Below are 25,739 nucleotides of genomic sequence, written 5' to 3'. Positions count from 1 at the left end.
CACAAACGCGGAGGGATGGGGGGCTTTAAAATATTTTTTTTATTATTTTACTTATTATTTGTTATTTTTACACCGTTCCTTTAATTTTTTTTTTTTTAATCACTTGTATTTCTATTAAAAGGAATGCAAATGTCCCTTATAATAGAAATAAGCATGACAGGTTCTCTTAATTGAGAGATCTGGGGTCAAAAAGAATCCAGTGTGAGACTTTTCCTTCCTGCAATAAAGACCGCTCACTGCTGCTCTTTTTTGCTTGTGCAGGGTGACTGATCTTGACTCTGCCCCTCAGGTAGTTTCCTTTGGAGGGTGGGGCCTGCTGAGCCCCTCCCACAGCTCTGCACAAGTTAGGTACAGCACAGTGTTGATGTCAATACAAGGTAATACCTGGTTTTGTAAAGGCATTTGGTGCACACAAAGTGATTTTTTGGGATTATTTATTGAAATACATCACATTAAAGCACAAGTTTATCATTCAACTAGGAACCCCATTAACAAAATAAATAACATACTATTTATATTTTTTTGTATTATTTTTACATGTTTTTGTCATTTCTGTTTCAGAACAAATCTCAGGGGAGGTAGAGGTGGAACGCCGGATACAGATTTACAACCCATGAGAAGAGGTCGTTGGTTGAGCCTGATGGCATGGGTTAAGCTGGTCATAGATGGATCAAAATTCGATTGGTTTAGCAGGGACCGGCCAAATTTTGATCCATCTGTGGCCATTCCCACTAGATCTAACAATCAACTTCTGTAGTATGGGAATGTTGGAAAAATTTTATTTGATCAGCGTCTGTAGCATTGATCAGTGTATTCTGATGGTGGAGGAGTCCTCCACGCTGTGCTCTTGTATTCTCACAGTGGGTAGGACTCAAAGTCCTTTAGTCCAACGATCCTCCTTCATCAGGAAAAATTTTTTCAAGCCATGAAAAAGGGGATTGCTGGCTCCTGAAATGCATTGACTGCCTTTGTTTCCATGTTACTCATTATTAAAGGACTTTGGACTCTTGAGATTGAGGTCTATTTGACACCAAGACAAATCTCAGGTTGTGTGACTAACCAGATAACATCTTCCACCCTTTTCTGTTGTCATCATAGGAGGTCTAGCTTTCCTTGTAACTTCCGAGGGCCCATTGGCTTGTAGACCCACATGAATATCCACATGAATATCCCCACCTGTGTTTTATTGGCAATAATAAAATGTTGGTTGAAAGAGTGTTGTTTCTTGGACTTCAAGTGCTTCATATCACGTTGTCAGTACTAAGAGCTTGCTTAGAACTTTCTACAGCAAAACAACTTGAGGTTACATTACATTCAACTGTCGTTTGCTTGGATGTTTGACTAAAATTGTGTTTGCTCCAATAAAAGCTCTGGTCTTGGCCTTCCAATATAAGATAGCCCTGTGTACTATAATTACCTGAACAAGAGCCAAGAAGTTGGGGATAGGTTATGGATTTGTGCCTATGCTTCTTGGTAGGGATGAGTGAAATGAAGATTTTGACTGCAAAAATTTGAGTCAAAGGAGAAATAAAGGTTGTTTCTGGAAGTTTAAGCCTTTGTACACACGGTCAGAAATTCAGATGGAAAAGGTCCGATCAGATTATATTGTCGGAAAATCCGATCGTGCGTGGGCTCTATCGGACTTTTTCCGTCAGAGATTCCGATGGAAAAAATTTGAGAGCAGGATCTCAAATTTTCCGACAACATAAATCCGATCAGACTTTTTCCAATCGTTTGTAGAGAATTCCGATCGGACAAAGTGCCACGCATGCTCAGATCAAAGTACCAGAGCAAAGCTATTGGCTACTAGGCTGAACGTAGTCCCGTCGGATTTTGTGGTCAGAATTTCCGAATGTGTGTACAAGGGCTAAATCCTTGTTGGGGTTTAATTGTCTCACAAGGTCTTGTAGGGTCAAACACAATGAAGATATTGGAGACAGTGGGGAAATTAAGGTGGTTTTAGCCCAACAAAGTTCTGGCCTTGGCTTTCCAATAGCTTTGTGCCTATGATTCTTAGTAAGGACGAGCAAAATTGAGATTTTGCTATTTTAGCTAAATGCTTTGGAGCGAGTGGGGAAATGAAGGTAGTTTTAGTCCAATAAAGTTCTGACCTTGGCCTTCTAATACAAGATAGCCCTTATATAGTTAAATGGGCTAGTAATATACATTTGGGATAGGGATGAGTTATGGTTTTGTGCCTATGCTTCTTAGTAGGGGCAATCAAAATGCTTTGGAGCCAGTGGGAAAATTAAGGTGGTTTTAGTTCAAAAAGTTCTGGCCTTAGCCTTCCAACACAAGATAGCACTTTTTTAGTTACTTGGGGTAGGGCCATACCTTTGGGATAGGGATGGGTTACAGCATTGTGCCTACGTTTCTTAGTAAGGATGAGCAAAATTGTGGTTGGCCTTCTAATACAAGACTGCCCCTATGGGATAGGGATGGGTTACAGCTTTGTGCCTGTGCTTCTTAGAAGGGATAAACAAAATGGAGATTTTGATATTTTGGCAAAATGCTTTGGAGCCGGTGTGGAAATGAAGGTAGTTTTGGTCCAATAAAGTTCTGGCCTCTGCCTTCCAATGCAAGATAGCCCTTATGTAGTTACATGGACTAGGGACATACCTTAGGGATGTGTTATGGTTTTGTGCCTAAGCATCTTTGTAGGGATAAGCAAAATTGGGATTTTGACATTTGACAAAAGGCATTGGAGCCAGTGGCAAAATAAAGCTGGTTTTAGTCCAAAAAGATTTGGCACTGGCCTTCCAACACAAGATAGTCCTCGTGTAGTTACCTGGGCTAGGGTTATACCTTTGGGAATAGATGGGTTATGGCTTTGTGCCTATGCTTCTTGGTAGGGATGAGCAAAATGGAGATTTTCATGGAAAAAATGTATTGGCACCAATAGCGAAATTAAGGTGGTTTCTGGAAGTTGAAGTCTTCGTTAGGGTTTAAATGGCTCCCAAGGTGTATAGAAGCTCCTTTCCACCACCCTTAACCTGTTCTTGTGCATGCCATTGAGATGAAGAGAGGAAGACATGTTTGATGCCCAGCCTGGGTGACAAATATGGCTTCCTCTATAGTGTAGGAGTGAGTATAGATACAAAGGGCAAAAGGTGTTAATTGTAGGATTACCAGGTGAAAATAAAGGGTAAGAAAAGAGTAAAAATTAAAAGAAAAGGAAAGCAGCTACCACATCTAAGAACTTGTAAGCTGCAATATATATTTTTGTTTTTAGCTTTAGACACACTTTAATTTCAAACTAACTCCACTCATCCCTATTTCTCAGCAGTCAAGACCATTCCTAGTGCTGGCAGTTTGATACATAAGGCACCGTTATGTCCTCTATTTCATCAGACTTTGACCTGGGCTCCATGTTGAGCTATTTGGTGGTTCTTAAGACCGGCATGCTCAGGGAACCTCTCTCCACAGTCACTGCATACATAAATAACCTCCTCCACATGGATCTTCTGGTGAATAATCAGATAGGACTTGCGGGTATAACGTTTGCCGCACTGCTGGCACTCAAATGGCCGCTCCCCCGTGTGTATGCGCTTGTGGAGCACCAACTGAAGCTTACGGGTGAATCCCCTCCCACACTCCACACACACAAAAGGCTTTTCGGCCAAATGAGTCTTCTGGTGGCTGGCAAATGTGAGGCGGTTACTCAAACTTTTCCCACACTGGTTACAGATATAAATGGTGCTTTCCGTGTGGAGTTTATGGTGGGCCACCAGGTTGGAGTTGCTACTAAACCTTTTGCTGCACTGGTTGCAACAATACGGCCTCTCCCCGGTATGAGTCCTCTGGTGAATGACGAAATGGGACCGGTCACTGAAACATTTACCGCACTCCTGGCAGGAATAGGGCTTGTGACCCGTGTGTATCCTCTGGTGTAGCACGAGGTGCGAGCTTTGGATGAAGTTCTTCCCGCAGTCTATACAGGCATAGGGCCTCTCTCCACTATGGATCCTTTGGTGAGTAGCCAAAGTCGAACTCCGAGTAAAGCATTTGCCACAGTCGGGACATGGATATGGTTTCTCACCGGTGTGGGTTCTTTGATGTGTCGCCAGCGTGGAACTGTGCGTAAAACACTTACCGCAGTCCAGACACACGTACTGCCGGTGACCCGACCAGGCTCTGTACTTCATCCTCCTACCAGCTCTGTTAGCGCCATAGTTATACCTTGAGGGTAAAATGTCATCTGCGATATAGGTTCCATTTTTTACATCAGTGTCACTAGTATGAGTTGATACCAACCTTTCCCCTTGCTCTTGTAAAGGGGTATTGGGACCATCCTTCTCAACCTGAATATGGCTCTTCAACGCATCCAGTACATTTGTTCCCCAGTCACCGGTACTGATCCCATTTTTATCGGTAGGATAACACCAAGCCGTATCCTCCTCCATATTCTGGAATAATCTGAAACATTCATGAAGTATTCCGTCTTGCTTGTTCAACCTACCAGAAGATATATATTAGTTTTAAAATTTTGGCAAGACATCACAATAATCAAAGAAGATCTTTTTCAGTTTTTTTTTTTTTTTTTTTTTAGCTTTACCATTCCCTACTCCTTCCATCCCAAAGGAAAGAAACATTTTGGTTTTACAAACACTTTGAAGTCTATTTGAAAACAAAAAACAAAAATAATATTGCAAATGTTTTAGCTTTCGCACAGCCTTGGCAAATAATCCCCGTTATGTGTCTAATATGTGTACTTCCTCTGAATGAATGCAAAGTGTTCTCTGATTGGATGAGGTGGAGAGCGTGGCTTCAATGCCACTAACAGACCTCAACCATTAAAATCAAATATGCGCAGGTACAATCTCAAAATTCCGCTAAACACAGTACCTACACATTTACAGCACTATAAAAATAAAATGAGTAACATACATATATATATATATATACACACTATAGGGAAAACAAAGAGTCCAAAGAATGGAAAAGTTCATAAAAAGGAGTGTTGTGATACCAAAGCCCTTAGGTTTGATAGGAGAGTCTTCTCAAAGAATCCACAGCACACCATGCATATAAACAACAGCCTCATGCTCCGTGTGATCCCCACTTTGCCAATGCACTTACCCCTAAGGGTTTAATTTTAGGCGTTGTAAAAGGTTTTTACTGGGAAGTCCTCTTGCACTGCAATCATCAGCCCACCAAAGGCGTCTCCACCCAGGAACTTTTGCTTATACGCCACCTAGGATTCCACTAGGCTCTCAGTCAGTTCATTACCATAATCAGAAAAAACAGACAGAGAGAGAACCCATAGTGTAAACCTGTTTATTTAAAAAACACACTCCACACGCTATAAAAACTGCTTACATTTAAACATTCTTGAAGCATTGCATTAAAATCATCATTATCATCCAGCCGCGATCAGTTAATTCTCACCGTTTTCCTCCTGAAGTGTTCACGAACTGACAGGCAGAGGCTGATGAGACCCGGGATAACCGCCGCTGACATTTAGACAATGGATAGCTGCATAGACACACCCATACGTGTTTAGCAATCACGTCTTCTTCAGCGGGTGTGTCTATGCAGAGCAGCTTGTCTTTTAAGTATACCCGTGCGGCGTAAGGAAGGACTCCTATTCGGCCGCCAAAGCTCATACAGGGGAGCATACTTGTAACAAATCAAATACCCATGCAGGCAAAAACATGTTTTTAAATAGCACTGCAGTCAGGGCCGGATTAACATAGGGGCTATTGGAGCTGCAGCTCCAGGCCCCTTTCTCAAGATAGGCCCATTTGCCCAATAAATAAATAAATAAATAAAAAAAATAAAAAAAAATAAAGATCGACTTTGAGGATTGTAGCTCGGCGATCAGGAGTCACAGAGACCCCACATTTGGGGGGTAGGTAGCTAAAGACCCACTCCAGCACTGGTTAAAATATGGGGCTGCCATCATCTATGGTTCCGGAGATACGGGTCTCCTTGCACAGCCTGTCAGAAGCTACATACAGAGCGGCAGTATAAATACAAGCTGGAACACTCTGCAGCAGACGGAGAGGATGACCTCATAGAGATAATAATTATTTGTATATTACTTATGATAATTAACCCCTTGCCACCCAGGCCCATTCTGTGACTTCTCTCCTACATGTAAAAATCATCTTTTTTTTATGCTAGAAAATTACTCAGAATCCTCAAACATTATATATTGTTTTAGCAGACAGCCTATGGAATAAAATGGTGGTCTTTGCAACTTTTTATATGTTACACGATATTTGCGCAGCAATTTTTCAAACTTTTTTTTGGAAAGAAACTGTTTCATTCATAAAAAAAAAAAACACTAAAGTTAGCACGATTTTGCTTTACATTATTTTTCAGGTTACATGTTTAGAGTTACAGAGGAGGTCTAGTGCTAGAATTATTGCTCTTGCTCTAACGATGGTGGCATATGTAACCTGTGTGTATCTGGCTCTGATACTAACCAATGCCTACCCAGGGACTGACTAGTATCTCTCCCCAGCCTGTCCCGACACACCCTCTCACCTGCTGACCTGTGAATGGGGCAATGACTCCCGCGTGTTATTGTGTTCTGCCAGTGAATACAATGATCAGTGTTGCTAACTATAGCTGGCAGCACTGATTGTTTTGGGGAAAACCTGACAGGCTGGTTGTACTCAAGTCGGTTAATAGGTTGACTTGTGTAAAACCAGCTAGCCCATACATAGATCGACTATGGCTGGTCTCTGCTTAATATGTCTTTCCCACTTAACCACTACGCAGTCCCTAAACATCCTTCCACAAACCTTTACATTTTTCCTTCCCAGATTACTTCATCCTCCTCTCCTATACATAGTGCCCACTGTCATACTCTCCACACTTCTCTCCTATACATAGTGCCCACTGTCATACTCTCCACACTTCTCTCCTATACATAGTACCCACTGGCATACTCTCCACACTTCTCTCCTATACATAGTGCCCACTGTCATACCCGCCACACTTCTCTCCTATACATAACGCCCGCTGTCATATCCTACACACTCCTCCTCTCTTGTACATAGTGCCCGCTGTCATACATTTCTCTCTTATACATAGTGCCCACTGTCATATCGCCAACACTCCTCTCCTATGCATAGTGCCCACCGTCATACCCTCCACACTCCTCTCCTGTACATACTACTCACTGTCATACCCTCCATACTCCTCTCCTATACATAGTGCCCACTGTCATACCTCCAACACTTCTCTCCTATACATAGCGCTGACTGTCATAATCTCCACACTCCTCTCCTGTACATACTACTCACTGTCATACCCTCCATACTCCTCTCCTATACATAGTGCCCACTGTCATACTCTCCACACTCCTCTCCTGTACATACTACTCACTGTCATACCCTCCACACTCCTCTCCTATACATAGTGCCCACTGTCATACCTCCAACACTTCTCTCCTATACATAGCGCTGACTGTCATACTCTCCACACTCCTCTCCGGTACATACTACTCACTGTCATACCCTCCATACTCCTCTCCTATACAATGTGCCCACTGTCATACCCTCCAACACTTCTCTCCTATACATAGCGCTGACTGTCATACTCTCCAAACTCCTCTCCTGTACATACTACTCACTGTCATACCCTCCATACTCCTCTCCTATACAATGTGCCCACTGTCCTACCCTCCACACTCCTCTCCTGTACATACTACTCACTGTCATACCCTCCATACTCCTCTCCTATACATAGTGCCCACGTCATACCCTCCCTCCACACTCTTCTCCTGTAATTACTGCTTACTGTCCTACTCTCCACACTTCTCTCCTATACATAGTGCCTACTGTCATGCCCTCCACACTCCTGTACATATTGTTCACTGTCATACCCTCCACACTCTTCTCTTATACATAGTGCCCAATGTCATACCATCTACACTCCTCTGCTGTGCATACTGCCCACTGTCATACCCTTCACACTCCTCTCCTGTACATAGTGCCCACTGTTAGACCCTCCACATTCCTCTCCCTCACCTGCACATACTTCCCACTTTTATACCATCCATACTCCTCCCCTATGCCTCTTACCCACAAAAACTGTTCTTTAAAATTATACTGAATATCCTCAATGTTACCAGCTCTAGAATGGGCACTTTTGTCAGTTCTAAAGGAAATCTCACAGTCCTCATATTTGTTCTGCCCCATTATTAGTACTTATTTCATTTTGTAATTACTATTGTGATGTATAGAGGAACACGGGGGATGTCAGCTACTCTAAATATAGCACTTGTAAAAAACAAAGCGCCCCTGAAAATATTTTTGAAATGTTGACAACTATGCACTTAAGCACTGCCCAAGGGCCACAGGGTCAGTAGAGGCCCCATGAGAGGCTCCTGTGATATTAAAGCGGTAGTAAACTTTTCTAACATTACTACTTTTTAGAGGCCTTGGGGTAGGTTATGCCATAATGTACAAGTATGCCCAGCATATTAGCACATTAGGGTACACTTAAATTGTCAGACTGAGCCCTCCAGTGCTGTGCTGTGATCAGTCCGGCGGGGCCCGGGCACTTCCATCTTCACCCGGACTTCCTTCTGGGTTCTGTGCCTTCGGTCACTTGCCTTGGCCAGGCTGCGTTGATGTCATTCCCACACATGCTCATGTGCATCCTCTCTCTCCCATCCCCCCTTTCTCTCTCATCCTCCCTCCCTTACCCCTCACACCCTATTTCATCCCCTTTCTCTGTCTCTTTTATTCTCTCTCTCTCTCTCTCTCTCTCTCTCTCTCTCTCTCTCATCCTCCCTCTCTCTCTTTAATTTTATTTGTTATCACAAAAAATAGTTAGCATTTTTATTTATTTATTGTTCATAAAAGGCCCCACCAAAATCCTCAGCACCAGGCCCAAGATGTTCTTAATCTGGCCCTGACTGCAGTTAGGCCATCACAGTGTAAAGGTCTAAATCACTGCACACTAGTATGAACATGCACGTCAAAACGAATGCTGCAGATACATTATAACAAGTTTTTCTATATATTATGACAGACAACGCTATTAGTTATATTGGTTTCAATGCATAAATAAAAACAATCATAATAATCTTAGGTAGTTATATTTGCCTCCCCACGTCACTCAAAGTGAATCAAGAAATCACTGATAAGGACACCCTTACTTCAAAAGAAACTTTCCACAATCCTTTATCACCAGCGCGCAGAGGAGTCACACGCTCACCACCCACACAGCATCAACAGCATATGAAATGGAGAAACTACAGCATGCGATTCATCCCCAGCGATTACACAAAAACCGTGCATCGAAGAGGACAAAAGATCTCCCCAGACATAAAAAATAAATAAAGATAAAAGTGCAGGGCAATGAAATCCTCACCGAAATCAATATACCCCCCCCAGACCCGCATGCGATGCGCATCCATTATACTAATAATTAGGCCAAAAACCTCAGAACCTGAATATGGCCCTCTTCCTCAATTGAGATAAAGGAGCTATCATGATTCGGAGAGTCCTTTAAACTCAACCAGGTTGAGGTCTTCAAACAATTGGTGTTGAAGGACCTAGGAGATTTTCCTTAAAAAAAAGCCTATGTTCGAGGTACATTAAGGAAGGGATCAAATCAATTGAGGAAAGAAAAAATGTCATCATCTGACCCGCTGATAAGGGGGGAAGGGTTGTGATTATGGATAAGGAATTTTACCACTCTCAGTTAACCTCGATGCTTGTGGATGAACAGACATATGTACAATTGGATAGGGATCCAACAGCTAGATACAGGGCCGACCTTTTCAATTTGATTAATTATGGTTACTATATGAGAGTTCTGACCAAAAAGGAAAAACTGTATCTGATGCCAAGTTTTAATAGGATCCCGACCATATATACATTACTCAAGGTCCATAAAAATTCAATAGAGCCTCCAGCGAGGTCTATTGTGAAAGGAATTAATTCGGTCACCTCCAGGGTCGGGGAATATCTGGACCATTTTTTACAAATGAGTGTAATACAGACTAAGGCTTACCTAAGAGATACCACCAATTTTTTACAACTATTGAAGGAAGTCACATTCCTGGAAGAGACAGAAATCTTTTTGGTCACAGCTGATGTGTCCTCCCTCTATACGGTCATTCAGCATGATGATGCACTGTTAGCCCTTAATTGGGCATTTTGTCAGAGGGAGGACATTCCGTTTATCCAAAAAAGGTTACTGAGGATGGCACTTGATTTCTGCCTATCACACAATTATTTCTGGTATGACGGAAAGTTCTATAGTCAGAAAAGGGGCGTAGCGATAGGCGCAAAATTTGCGCCGAGCCTCGCCAATTTATTTATGAGTGAGTGGGAGGATAAGTGGATCTACAGTAATCGTCAGAGAGAACTAATTTTTTACCAACGATACATTGACAACTTATTTTTTTATCTGGCAAGGGTCTGAGGAGTCCTTAATGGCATTTTCAGAGTTGTTAAATACCAATAAGAATAATATCAGATTGGAATTTAACTGGAGTAGTGAATCCATACATTATTTAGATCTGCAAGTAATGAAGGGACATGGGTCTCTGTTCACTACGACTTATTTCAAACCCACGGATAGGAACAGCTATATTACGGTTGGGAGCGGTCATCATCCATCATGGTTGCAGAATATCCCTAATGGTCAATTCTTGCGTATACGCAGGAATTGTTCCCGGGATTCCGATTTTGCCATTCAAGCTGAACAGATTAGAAATAAATTTATTGAAAAGGGCTATAACCTTGAACATCTGGATCGGGTGATCAATAAGGTAAAACGGATTCCCCAGGATGTCTTTTTTTTTTTTTTTTTATATATATATTCTTTATTTTTCAAATTTTTCCAACAATCTCGATTTTTACAAAATTCCATCCTTTTAACAATATCTCCAATATAAATCCCTTTTATACCCCCCTCTCCCTCCCTCCCTCCCCCTCTCACTCGATCCTTCCATTATTGGGTTCACTAACGTTCAAGTAACTTCCGATAGTTGTCAGATTTTCTAAATTGTAACCAATGCCTCCACTTATTCTGGTACTTCTCATCTGCATTTTCTGACTTAGAGATCGTGGCTTCGATATTTCTTATCTTTTCCAGTCTCTCTACCCATTCCTTCATTGTGGGGGGATCCTGACTTTTCCATTTCCATGGAATCAAGGCTTTAGCAGAATTCAACAGACAAGGGATCAAGGACTGTCCGTACTCTTCCTCTCTATCTTCTGTCCCGTGAAATAAACACACCCATGGATCACTCCTAATCCTTTCACCTGTTACACTAAAACTTGCTTCTATTATTTTCCCCCAATATGCTTGTATTTTAGGACACTCCCACCATAAGTGAGCAAAAGATCCCACCGCCGAGCATCCTCTCCAACACCTAAAGGGGTTTTCCTTACTAATCTTATTTCCTTGCTGTGGGGTTATATACCACCTAGTCAGAAGTTTATAGGACATCTCCCTTGTTTGTGAGTCTGTCGCTACCGAATACGTACGTCTCAATATTTTGTTTCTCTGTTCATCACTACTTAAAGAGCCTATTTCCCTTTCCCATTTCCCCAGATACTCAGGATATTTATATCCCGCTTCTTCTATCAGAATTTTATATATTTTTGCTATCCTTTTTTCAAGGCTATGCCGGTTCGCTAATAATTTTTCTAAAGGCCTCAGCTGGCTAAGACTGGGTGAAGTAGAATAGTTGTGAGTGTCTCCATTTATCTAAAGGCTTATGTCCCCATTTCCCAATGATTTCTTCATATGTGCATAATCTATCGCCTACCATAACCTCGTGTAATCTAATACTGTCTTTTCCAGCCCACCTACTAAAGTATATGTACTCCTCCTGTCCTGGTCTAAAAAAATTATTATCCAACAGCGGAATTAATGGTGAATTATGTGTCCAACCGTGTCTCTTATTTATTGTGTCCCAAACCCGCAGTGCATTTTTCGTCAGTGTACTTGTATTAACCGCTAACTCTAGTTTTTGCTGGTATCCATATTAATTCTCCTATGTTCTTTGTGCTTAATTTAATTTCTAGTTCTGCCCAGTCTTTGCCTTTTTCATTATATATCCAATCCGTAACACGTGATATCATAATAGCCTCATAATACTTTTTAAAATCGGGTAGGGCCAGCCCCCCTCTCTCTTTACGTCTAGTCAGGATATGAAATGCTACCCTCGCTACCTTACCCCTCCATATAAATCTTCTGATCATGGTTTTAAGTTTATTTAAATACGCTGGGGATAATAAAATAGGGATCATTTGGCAAGTGTACGTAAATATCGGTAAGATGAACATCTTTATAACATTTATTCTTCCCATCCACGAAAGGGCTCTATATTGGATCTTACTCAATTGCTGCTTAATTTTGTTAAGGAGAGGGATATAGTTAGCCTCAAACAAACCTCCCATTTTTACTGTCAAATTAATTCCAAGGTACCCTAATTCTTTCGAGCACCATCTGAACGGCAGCTTCGCCTGCAACGCATTCTGTTCAGCTGTTGACAGATTTAAGTTTAGTATCTCAGACTTTGACATGTTCACTTTAAAATTCGAGACCTTCCTGAATTTCATAAGTTCTTTCATAACTCCCGGGATAGAAATCCTCGGGTTGACCATATAAAGCAAGAGGTCATTTGCAAAACCTGCCGTCTTATACTCCTTGCCCATTACTTTTATTCCCTGGATGTCTTGGTTTTTTCTAATGGCTGCCAGAAGGGGTTCTAATACCATTATAAAAAGAAGCGGGGAGAGGGGGCAGCCCTGACGCGTCCCATTGAATAGCTCAAGGGGGCGGGACAGGGATCCATTAATTCTTATTCTGGCTTTGGGATGGTCATAAAGAGCTTCTATCCATCTTCTCATTCTTTCCCCTAGTCCATAATACCTTAATGTTTCAAACAGGAACCCCCAACTGACCCTGTCGAATGCTTTTTCAGCATCAATCGACACGAGTACAGTGGGGGCTCCCTGTCTGATTGCTTCCTGCATTAACACAATGGTTTTCAAAACATTATCTCTCCCTTCTCTCCCTTGAACAAAACCCACCTGATCTTTCTGGATCCAATCCGGCACATAGGGCCTCAATCGCTCCGCAATAATTTTTGCAAACAATTTAATGTCTGAGTTCAGGAGAGATATTGGCCTATAGCTTTCAACTGCCATGGGATCCTTTGCCTCCTTCAGGATTAGTGCTATATGTGCCAGCATTGTTTCATCTCTGAACTTACCTCCCCCCTCCCCCACCGCATTAAAATACTCACATAATTTTGGCGCAAGTTGTTTTTGAAATTTCTTGTAATATAAGATCGGAAACCCATCTGGGCCAGGACATCCCCCCACTGCTGTATTTTTGATTGCTCTTTCCACTTCCTCCATCACAATTGGGGATTCTAATGAAGCCATTTCCTCTTGCGTAAGTTTATGTAAATCTAACCCCCTCAGATAATCACCTATCTCCTCCCGGGTCGCGCCCTCCCTCCTGTGTCCAATATTATAGAGGGCACTATAATATACATGAAACGTGTCCACTATCTTTTCCGGAATAATTTGTACTTCTCCCTTTTTATCTCTTACTTTTGGGATAAAGGTTCTATTTTTTTTCCTTCACCTTCCTGGTCAACCATTTTCCTGATTTATTTCCCCAAAGATATCTTTCCTTGTCTAGCATATGATAAGCAGCCTTCCTCTCTTGCTCCAAACACTCTTCCAGCTCACTCTTCATCCTAATCAACTCCTGACTCTCCGGGCCTCCCTCCATCCTCCTACTCTGTTCCCCTCTCTGTATTCCCTCATACAGTAGCCGCTTCCTTCTTTCCCTCTCTTTCTTCTTCCCAGCTCCAATCCCAATTAATATACCTCTCATTACAACTTTATGTGACTCCCAAAGTATTGGGATGGAGACTCCCGGGGTATCATTCAATCTAAAAAATTGTTCCATTTCCTGTTCAATCTTATTTATTGATTCCTTATCTCGTAACACAGTGGCGGCACAGTGGTGTAGTGGTTAGCACTCTCGCCTAGCAGTAAAAAAGGTCACTGGTTCAAATCCCAACCATGACACTACCTGCCTGGAGTTTGCATGTTCTCCCTGTGCCTGCATGGGTTTCCTCCGGGTACTCCGGTTTCCTCCCACACTCCAAAGACATGCAGGTAGGTTAATTGGCTTCTGTCTAAAATTGGCCCTAGTATACAACTGGGGATCTTGGATTGTGGCTCCTTGAGGGTAGGGACCAATGTGAGTGTGCAATGTAAAGGGATAGGGACAATTGTAGACACTCACTCAGGTTGAACTGGATGGACTGATGTCTTTACTCAACCTTACTAACTATGTAACTATGTAACTATGTAACAGTAGTTCATTAAGTCTCCAGCTTGTCCCCGGCTCACGCACTCCCCTCATCTCCAGCTGAATTTTTACTGGCGCATGGTCTGAAACCGTTAATGATTTTATTTCAGCTTTCCTCAAAGCTGATAACAGCTGGTACTCTAGAAAAATGTAATCGATTCTGGAGAAGGAGCCGTGTACCGGGGAGAAGCAGGTATAGTCCTTGTCCCTTGGATGTAGTGCCCTCCAAGCATCTTGTAATTGAAAACCTGCCAAAGCCTTTAACAACTTTCCCTGTTTATCATAAGATGGTCTACCTCCTCCTTCCCTGGCGTTCTCCTTCTTCGCGTCCATGTTCCAATTAAGGTCGCCTGCCAAAATCAGATTCCCTTCCTTGAAATCTTCTATCTTTTTTAACACCTTCCTTAAAAATTTATCAGCATTCTTATTCGGAGCATATACATTTACAATTGTACATTTCATATTTAGTAACATCCCTTTTACACACAAATATCTCCCCTCTGGGTCCACTAGACGCTTTTCTACTTCAAATCTTGTTGCTTTACAAAAGCCAATCACCACTCCTCTGGAATAAGGGGAAGGAGAGTCTCCATATATCCACACCGGGAAGTCCACTGTGTTTATCTTAATACCTGAAATATGTGTTATATGCGTTTCCTGGAGGCATACTATATTTGCTCCCATATATCTTAATTCATCATTAACCCTGTATCTTTTACTTTTTGTATTTAGACCTCTAACATTATAAGTAACAACGTTCATTACTTCCATATTTTATTTGGGAGTATTGATTTATTTCCTCTCTTTCTAACGCGTCCAGTGAACCCAGCTAAATCTACTCCTACTAACTCTATGGAAGGATCGAGTGAGAGCCCCAGAAAGCAATCCCCACCCCCCCACATCCTCCCCCTCCCCCCACCCCCCCCCCATCTTATAACGGAACATCTCAAAAGATTGGGTAAGACAACCCTATTCCCGTTGTTCCTATGGTTCTGGACAACCTCCAAGCCTGGTCGACCCACCTCCATAGTATCCCTAGGGCTCGTTCAAACCCACAACCCTAGGAGACCCCACCTCACTCGCCTCCCCATTCCCCCCCCCAGCCCCCCCATCCCCCGCCAAGCCCGCACACCACCAGTGGACCCTCTTTCTCTCTGCCTAGTCCAAGGCTCCTGAATCCCCCTTTTTTTTTTTTTTTTAGGGTTTTCCCTGTCGCCCCTACATCCTCCTCCTTTTCCCCTTCTAGCTGCGGAGGGGGGTTTATACCTAACCGCTCACAGAAATCCTGTAAGTCCTCCGGAAAACGGAGAACCGCAGACCATCTCTCTTTCTTCCCAATTAAACATGACGGGAATCCCCATTGATATGGGATGTTTGCTGCCACCATCATTTCTGTAAGCGGTTTAAGTCGCCTCCTTCTTCTTAAGGTCTCTGCTGCTAAGTTCGAATAGACCTGCAGTTCTGTGCCCCCGTAAGACAGCCCTGGATTAGTTCTAATCTTCCCCATCACCTGAATCTTTTCCTCCACATAGTGGAACCTCACTATTACATCTCGTGGGGATTCTGACCTCATTCCTGAGGATCGTGTTATCCTATGTATTCTATCTATTCTTAGTGGTTCTGAGATTTCCCTATCTAACAGTGGATTGAATATTTGTTGAGCTACTTCTTTAAGTGTTAGACTATTATGAGACTCAGGGAGACCTTTTATCCGTAAGTTCTTTTTCCTACTACGATTTTCCTGGTCTTCTAACTTGTGCATTAATGCCCTATTTCCCTTCCGTAGTGCTGTGACCTGCTCTAGAATTTCTTCTATTTTCTGCTCGTGGGTCTCTACTCTATTTTCTATTTCCTCTACTCTCCCCAATACCTGCCCGATATCTACCCTTATTGTGGCAATTTCTACCTTAAGGGAGGTTTCCATTTTTGCAAACATCTCCCCGAGCATCTCTTTTAGGTGTAAGGTTTGTTCTAAAGGTGACTGCCGTCCGTACCCTCCCGGGGGTATCCCTCCTTCCTCCATATCTTGCCTGCTCTCCTCCTGCACCACCTCCTGTCTTCCCACCTCCCCCTGTGTGGCACCTCCTTTCTTCTGGGTCTCAGATAGCTTTGCGGGGATGCTCCTCTCTATTCTGCTTTCCCCCCCTCTCTGTCTACTAGATCCCACCCGCACAGGTTTTTCCACTCTAGGGTTCCCAATCTCCTCTTCTGTTATAATAGAATTTGCCGCCATATACCTTTGGATCCCTACCGGGCTTGAAACTGGGGTAATCGATTTTGTTTTACTCGATTTCCCCTTCATAATGCACAGAGGTGGGGGGAATTCCCAACAGCCACCAAAACGCCTCTGATATATTCAGCTGTCTGCGTCTGTCCCCACCTTGCTTCACACTACATTAATTACTAAAACACCATATACCCCAGGGTAATATCCAGCATAAGTCCGGGTAAGGTACATAGGTGAACTTCTTCCATCCACCTGCTGTGAGAAAGAGTCCACTTAACGAATTTTTACTAAACACCGTAAGATATTTTGCTTTCAGGATACCACGTCTTAGTCTCCAATGTTACCAGACCACCAGTTGAGCAGGTTCACATTAAGCAATATCAGTCACCATTGTTCACCTTCAATCCTCTATTATTTCCTCTCAGGGCAAGCATAGAACAATGTTCACTGTAGGTACTTTGGTTGTTTCTCCCACCTTAGTCTAGGGGATAATTCCCTTTTCTTTCTTTTCCACTGATTACTTTAAGAAAACTCACAGACCATATGCAATGGTGCAACTTCAGCAATACAGGAACTTCAGCTGTACAGTAACACTTGGCTCTTAAATAGTTCTTCAGTATAATTTCCGTGTAGGATACAGGTACAGGTACCCCTCCTCCGGTATACCTTATGGAGGGTTACTTTCAAAACCTTACATTTCCTGGGCCATTCTCCAGACCCAGGTCATCCTCCCCCTATCACTGCCACCACACTCCCCTCACAGGTACCAGCATGCAGATTTACTATGTGGCTATGTTGCGCCCTCACAGGCTGTCAGTCTTACCACCTCCCTGGTTCAGTCCTGCATAAGCTGTCCCGGCGTTCCGCCATAGCCTTGTTCTTCCCGGGGCTCCGGTCTTTTAACCTCTGCGCTGCTTGGGAAGTACGGGCAGGGAAAACGGGGATCCACCGGGGTGTAAATCACTCATGCATCAGGTGTGTGGCCAACGGAGAGCGGCGGTGTTATACCTCATCCCGGTGTATCACCGGCGCCTGGGTCAGCTGTCCGGTCCATTCAGCTTCAGCTTCTTCGTCGATACGTGCCCTCTCGGCGTCCGAGTAAGGGGGCCGATTCATGGGGCTCGTGCTTGCGATCAGCACGCCGCGCTCCGTACAGCGGGAGGCAGAGGGGAGGCGAAGGTGAGCAGGGAGGACGCGGAGGAACGAGCTCCGAGGCCACGCCCCCTACGTCATGACGTTGTGACGCGCCCCCATCCCGATTCCCCAGGATGTCTGTCTCTAACCTAAAGTGAAAATACAGGATACAGAGCACGAATGGGGATTTATCAGTACCTTTCACGAACAGTATAAGGACATAGAGGCTATCCTTAAGAAACATTGGGGTATTCTTAAATTAGATCGTGCACTGAAGGGAGTTATTCCAGACACCCCTCCTTTCATTTATAAAAGAACACCATCATTTGGTGACAGAGTAGTAAAAAAAGTGTTGGATCCCCCTTCTCGCCCTTAGATGTTTTGGGACCGTGCCGTTTTTTTTGCATGTCGGAAATGCAAATCGTGTCGGCAGGTCCATACTAACCCGAGGGGCCTTAATCATTTTAGATCAACAGCCAATGGGAGAGATTTCAAAATTAAAGAGTTAATTTCGTGTATGTCTACCGACGTGGTGTATGCGCTGGAGTGCCCATGTGGGTTGATGTACATTGGTAGAACTAAAAGAACACTTACTAAGAGGGTTTCTGAGCATATCTATAATATCACGAAAGGACCACAGCGTGTCACTTCACTTTAGAGAAAAGCATGATAGGGACCCGAGTGGCTTGAAATTTTGGGGGATTGATAAAATTCATCCTTCATGGAGGCGGAACAATATGGTGCGAGAGCTCTTGAAAAGAGAAACGGAGTGGATTTTCCTCACCAACTCTTTGAGCCCGAATGGGATGAATATAGATCTTGACTTAAATGGTTTCATCAGTGATTATTAGAGTAACATCAATATTATCTCCCCTATTGTTGGGGAATTTTTGTGGAACTATTCTGGATTTATATAGTATTTGTGGTTGGTTAGGATGCGATTCTCATTCTTTTCGATCTTTTCTGTTTTTCTTATTTTGATATACTTTTCTGATACATTGAATAGAGGTTGTGCTTTGGATTGACTGAATCATGATGAACCAGTATGCAGGTCGCAGTCGGGCACATGCATTTGTTTTTAGTGATGTGAATGCCTGCGATTCCTCTGAGTGGGATTAGATATTATTAGTTTAGAAGACTCTCCAAATCATGATAGCTCCTTTATCTCAATTGAGGAAGAGGGCCATATTCAGGTTCTGAGGTTTTTGGCCTAATTATTAGTATAATGGATGTGCATCGCATGCGGGTCTGGGGGGTATTTTGATTTCGGTGAGGATTTCATTGCCCTGCACTTTTATCTTTATTTATTTTTTATGTCTGGGGAGATCTTTTGTCCTCTTCGATGCACGGTTCTTGTGTAAACGGGGGATGAATCGCATGCAGTAGTTTCTCCATTTCATATGCTGTTGATGCTGTGTGGGTGGTGAGGGCACGACTCCTCTGCGTGCCGGGGATACAGGATTGTGGAAAGTTTCTTTTGAAGTAAGGGTGTCCTTATCAGTGGTTTCTTGATTCACTTTGAGTGATGTGGGGAGGCAAATAAAACTACCTAAGATTATTATGATTATTTTTATTTATGCATTGAAACCAATATAACTAATAGCTGTCATAATATATAGAAAAACTTGTTATAATGTATCTGCAGCATTCGTTTTGACATGCATGTTCATACTAGTGCGCAGTGATTTAGACCTTTACACTGTGATGGCTTAACTGCAGTGCTATATAAAAACATGTTTTTGCCTGCATGGGTATTTGATTTGTTACGAGTATGCTCCCCTGTATCAGCTGTGGCTGAGGGGGCGGAGCTTTGGTGGACTTCCTTATGCCGAGTCCTTCCTTATGCCGTGCGGGTATACTTAAAGGACAAGCTGCTCTGCATAGACACACCCGCTGAAGAAGACGTGATTGCGAAACGCGTATGGTTGTGTCTATACAGCTATCCATTGTCTAAGTGTCAGCGGCGGTTATCCCGGGTCTCATCGGCCTCTGCCTGTCAGTTCGTGAACACTTCAGGAGGAGAGCGGTGAGAATTAACTGATCGCGGCTGGATGATAATGATGATTTTAATGCAATGACTCAAGAATGTTTAAATGTAAGCAGTTTTTATAGCGTGTGGAGTGTGTTTTTTTAAATAAACAGGTTTCTCTCACTGTCTGTTTTTTCTGATTATGGTAATGAACTGACTGAGAGCCTAGTGGAATCCTGGGTGGCGTATAAGCAAAAGTTCCTGGGTGGAGACGCCTTTGGTGGGCTGATGATTGCAGTGCAAGAGGACTTCCCAGTAAAAACCTTTTACAACGCCTAAAATTAAACCCTTATGCTGCGTACACACGATCAAACAAGCGGGTGGAAAAGTCCGGCAAACTCAAGTCCGCCGGACAATCCCCTCCGGCATACTTTTTTGACCCGAAAGTACGGCGGACTTAGAATGCCGTGTTACACTCCAATCTTCCCGCCGGACTCGCATTTCGGCGGACAATCCGGCCGTGTGTATGCCAGTCCGCCGTACTTTTGAAATGAGCGGACTTTTCCCGCCCGGAGAAAAGTCTGCTCATTTCGAGCGGGTCTCCAGGTAGGTGGGCCCGCGAAGGAGACGCCGCGCGGCCCCCCCTTCCCCAAGGCACCTTGTCCCCATGTTGATGAGGACAAGGGCCTCTTCCCGACAACCCTGGCCGTTGGTTGTCGGGGTCTGCGGGCGGGGGGCTTATCGGAATCCTGGAGCCCCCTTTAATAAGGGGGCCCCCGGATACCGGCCCCCCCACCCTATGTGAATGAGTATGGGGTACAATGTACCCCTACCCATTCACCTGTAAAATAAAAGTACAAAAAAAACAGTCTTCGGTGGATGTCACATGGGTTCATGTCACATGGGTTGATGTCACATGGCGACAGTCCCAGCATCCTCCGTGACTGTGACATCGTAAGGGGGCGGGGTCGCCATGTGACATGAACCCATGTGACATCCACCGAAGACCCCGCCCCTTGTCCCTATATAAGTCGCCGCATGCCCGTTCAATGTCATTGTGAGCGGAGGACTCGGCGAGGCAACATCTGAAGAAGAAGAAGAGAAGAACAGAACGGAAGGCGGCGGCGGCGACAGAAGACCGGGCCACCGCCTGTAAAAGAGCTATAAGAAGGCGCGGTGGCCGGCAGAAGAATCGAAGAGGGGGACAAGACCCCCGAAGTCGGAAGAAGAGGCCGGCAGCGAGGAAGAAAGCCGGACTCCTCCGCTAGCAAAAGAGCTACAAGAAGATAGCGGAGGAGTCCGGCGAGAAGACCCCCGAAGACGGAAGACCCCCGGAGCTGTGCAATAAAGTATTTTATCTCGTGTGTTGTGTTTTTTTTCTACTTTTATTTTACAGGTGAATGGGTAGGGGTACATTGTACCCCATACTCATTCACATAGGGTGGGGGGCCGGTATCCGGGGGCTCCCGGATTCCGATAAGCCCCCCGCCCGCAGACCCCGACAACCAACGGCCAGGGTTGTCGGGAAGAGGCCCTTGTCCTCATCAACATGGGGACAAGGTGCTTTGGGGTGGGGGGGACGCGCGGCCCCCCCTTCCCCAAGGCCCCCCCATGTTGAGGGCACGCGGCCTGGTACGGCTCAGGAGGGGGGGGGGCGCTCGCTCGCCCCTCCTTTCCTGGCCGGCCGGGTAGCGTGCTCGGACAAGGGTCTGTTGTGGACTTTGGGGGGACCCCCACGCCGATTTTTTTCGGCGTTGGAGTTCCCCTTTAAGTCCATACCAGGCGGCGGTGACGTCTCCTTCGCGGGCCCCGCCTACCTGGAGACGCGCTCGAAATGAGCGGACTTTCCTCCGCGTGTGTGGGCGAGTCTGTTCATTTCAAAAGTAGGGCGGATAGTACGGCGGACTTAGTACGCCGTATTAGTCCGCTGAAAAAGTGCCGTGTGTGGGCAAGTAGCCCGTTCGGAAAGTCCGACGGACAGTCTGGCGGGAAGTCCGCCAGACTAAGTACATCAGACAGACGGCTACGTGTGTACGCGGCTTTAGGGGTAAGTGCATTGGCAAAGTGGGGATCACACGGAGCATGAGGCTGTTGTTTATATGCATGGTGTGCTGTGGATTCTTTGAGAAGACTCTCCTATCAAACCTAAGGGCTTTGGGATCACAACACTCCTTTTTATGAACTTTTCCATTTTTGGACTCTTTGTTTTCCCTATAGTGTATATATATATATATGTATGGTACTCATTTTATTTTTATAGCGCTGTTAATGTGTAGGTACTGTGTTTAGCGGAATTTTGAGATTGTACCTGCGCATATTTTATTTTATTATTTATGATTATTATAACAGCAGCTGTATACATAGAGAGAGATTTGTCCTTGTAGCGCGCTTGGATCCGTTTCACGACTTGATTGTGTGACTGATAATTTGAGACCTTAACCATTGCCTACTCCATCCAAAAGGATAACGTTTTGCTTGGTTGGGGTCTATAAAAAAAAAAAATCAGCAATGCAAAAGCCTAAGCGTTCACACAGTTGTTGCAAATAATCCCCTTAAAGTGATTGTATATCCCTCTTGCAAATTTGTACCTACAGGTAAGCCTATAATAAGGCTTACCTGTAGGTAAAATGAATATCTTCTGAACCTGTACGGTTTAGGAGATATTCACTTTGCATGCAGCCGCTGACGTCAGCGATGCATGTGCTCTGAAGGTCCTATGGATGCAGCGGGACCTTGCTGGAACGGAGGACTCCCGCACGCATGCGCGGGAGTGACATCATCGTGGCTCCGGCCGCTCACAGCGTCGTAGCCGCGAACCCAGAAGAAACGCTGAGGGAGCATGTCAGCAGCCACAGCGGTGACCGGGGCACTGCTGGCGCTTCGCTCTAAGGTAAGTATTTCATAATGAACTTGTGTGCAGTGCAGAGAGAGAGATATGCGATGCGGTGCATACTAGGCTCATTATGCCTTTGCCTTACAGGTTTTTTTTTTTCAGGGCATACAACTGCTTTAATGTATCTAATATGTCTATTTCCTATGATGTTAGCTCCTTCTCATGGCTATAATGCTGTATTTTCCTAAAATGGGAAAATGCAATATGATACATACAATATTCTCAGAATCAATACATATGATATTCTGGGGAAACAACACATACAATATTACTGGGATAAAATACATACAATATTCCTGGGATATGATACATACAGTATTCCCAGGATATAATACATACAATTTTCCCAGGATATAATGCATACAATATTCCCAGGATAAAATACATACAATATTCCTCGGATATAATACATACAATATTCCCAGTATATAACACATACAATATTCCTGGGATATAATACATACAATATTCCCAGGATATATTACATATAATATTCCCAGGATGTAATACACACAATATTCCCAGGATATATTGTAATACATACAATATTCCCAGGATGTGATACATACAATATTCCAAGGATATGATACATATAATATTCCCGGGATACCATACAGACAATATTCCCAGGATATATTACATACAATAATCCAGGGATATGATACATACAATATCCCCAGGATATGATACATACAACATTCCCAGGATATGATAATACAATATTCACAGGATCTCATACATACAATATTCCCAGGATATAATACATACAATATTCCCAGAATCTCATACATACAATATTCCCAGGATATAATACATACAATATTCCCAGAATCTCATAATACAATATCCCCAGGATATAATACATACAATATTCCCAGGATATGATACATACAATATTCCAGGGATTTGATACATATTATATTCCTGGGATACCATACATACAATATTCCCAGGATATATTACATACAATAATCCAGGGATATAATACATACAATATCCCCAGGATATGATACATACAATATTCCCAGGATCTCATACATACAATATCCCCAGGATATAAGACATACAATATTCCCGAGATATAATCCATACAATACTCCTCCTTGTATGTCTCTCCGGCTCTCTCCCTACCTGCTGCAGAGGGGTCTTTTGTGAGCACAGAGTGGAGGCAGGCGGCCTCTGACAGCCCGGAGCCCTGCGGCATGCGGGGAATTGTAGTTGGGATTGAAGCCGAGTCATTTTAATCATTGCTTATAAAACTACATCTTCCAGAATTCCGCACTCCGGAGGAGCCAGAGAGCTGTACAGCTCAGGCCGGGTTAACCCCAACCTGTGCAATCCTTCCCGTCCTTCACATTGATACAATCCAATCCTGTAACATATTACAGGGGACGTTTTCACAAAGTCCGTTCATTGTGGTTCCATTTTATTATCCAATCGATCAAAATGATCAAATTTCCAAAAAGTCAAAGAGCCAGACCTTCCATTTCAATCAGTTATGGGTGACCATAGAGGATTTTTTTTTTATTTGATTTTTTTATCCGATCGATTTAGGTTTCAATCAAAATGATAGAATTAATAAATCATGGAATAGTCATAACTTCCCTTTGATTGATCTATGGTGCCAATAGAGGCTTAAAAATCCGATCAATGTGCAATCTGATCAGATCTGTAAACAATTAAAGAGCAAGTAAACCCTTACAAACCACTTTGACCTACAGGTAAGCCTAGATTAAGGCTTACCTGTAGGTCCAAGAAATATCTCCTAAACCTATATGGTTTAGGAGATATTTGCCCGAAAACGGGCACCGCTGTCTACGGCGCATGCGCCGTAGACAGCGGCGCGCAGGCGCACTAAACGCGGCAGTTCCAAGAATGGAGCTGCCGCATTTGTCGACTCCCGTGCGCATGCGCGGGAGTGACATCATCGCGGCTTTGCCGAATGACAGCGGCGGAGCTGCGAGACGCCACTCCCGCGCGCATGCGCGGGAGTGACGTCATCGCGGCTTCGCCGCTGTCATTCGGCGGAGCTGCGAGACGCCACAAGCAAGATGGATGCGGCGGACTACAGGGGACAGCGGCGACTTCGCTGGCTCCTGTGTCAGGTAAGTGACACATAATGGGCTACTATGCGATGCATAGTAGTCCATTATGCTTTACCTTTGCAGGGAAAAAAAGAGGAAGTAAACTCATCAGGGTTTACTTCCTCTTTAAATAATCATAACTTCCCTTCCAATCAGATTCGATCAAGCTGAGTTGATCGGTCAGGGCAGACTATTATCAATTATTTTGCATCAATCAGCAGCAAAAAAGATGCTTTGTTCATCAATATGAACGCATTTCAATCAATCGGATTATGAGATTACATACCGGAAAGAGAGACGATCAATAATTTACGATCAACTATCGATGTAAATCCACTTCCCCGTGTGTGGCATATCGATCAAATGGATTGTAGACCATAAATTATTTTATTCCTATTGGAAGAGTTTGATTGGGAAATAAATTGATTTGTTTTCAAAGCGTCATCATTAGATTCAGATCAAATCTGATTGGCCAGGGCAGAAAATGATCAATCCTTTTCTAACAATCAGCGGGGCATACCGGGGAGATACAGTATTTTTTTCATGAATACAGTTGTATTTCAATCAATCAGATTATGAAATTGTATTGGTGGCCATGGACAGCAAAATAGAGCTTTCTTTGGGTGATAATGCCCTCCAGAAGATTTACCCCCCTTAATGACCAGGCCATTTTTTTTGTGATACTGCACTGCGTCAATTTAACTGGCAATTGTGCGGTTGTGCAACGTTGTACCCAAATACAATTTTTTCCCTCACAAATAGAGCTTTCTTTTAGTGGTATTTGATCACGTCTGCGTTTTTTTATTTTTTTGCGCTATATAAAAAAAAATTATATATATATATATATATATATATATATATATATATATATATATATATATATATAATTTTTTCTTTAACAAGAAATTCTGCTACATACTAGTAATGGCGGCAATCAGTGATTTCTAGTGGGATGCGGCGGACAAATCGGACACCTAACTGACACTTTTTTTTGGGAACCAGTGGATCAGTGCTAAAAATATGCACTGTTACTGTACTAAAGACACTGGCAGGGAAGGGACGATTAAAGGGCTAAGTGTGTCCCTAGGGCAGTGATGATGAACCTTGGCACCCCCA

At 43.5% G+C, this 25,739-nt stretch overlaps 1 protein-coding gene across 1 annotated transcript; it reads right to left on the bottom strand.

Moving 5' to 3' along the window:
* Nucleotides 1-417: 417 nt before the first annotated feature.
* Nucleotides 418-23,781, bottom strand: LOC143958273 (uncharacterized). Its single transcript, XM_077467777.1, has 2 exons — nt 23,671-23,781; nt 418-4,455 (listed from the first exon to the last, which is right to left on the bottom strand). The coding sequence occupies exon 2, from the start codon at nt 4,401-4,403 to the stop codon at nt 3,348-3,350; it is 1,056 nt and encodes a 351-aa protein (XP_077323903.1). The 5' UTR covers nt 4,404-4,455; nt 23,671-23,781; the 3' UTR covers nt 418-3,347.
* Nucleotides 23,782-25,739: the final 1,958 nt, after the last annotated feature.

The sequence above is a fragment of the Lithobates pipiens genome, unplaced genomic scaffold (genome assembly GCF_037356315.1).
Source record: "Lithobates pipiens isolate NorthernLeopardFrog02 unplaced genomic scaffold, aLitPip1_a1.2 Scaffold_60, whole genome shotgun sequence".
Lineage (NCBI taxonomy): Eukaryota > Metazoa > Chordata > Amphibia > Anura > Ranidae > Lithobates > Lithobates pipiens.
Note: the sequence above shows the minus strand (reverse complement) of the source record. Positions and strands in the feature narration are given on the sequence as shown.

Bases quoted from the DNA above. Each gene is read 5' to 3' on its own strand.
- LOC143958273 (XM_077467777.1), bottom strand. From the start codon at position 4,403: ATGGAGGAGGATACGGCTTGGTGTTATCCTACCGATAAAAATGGGATC.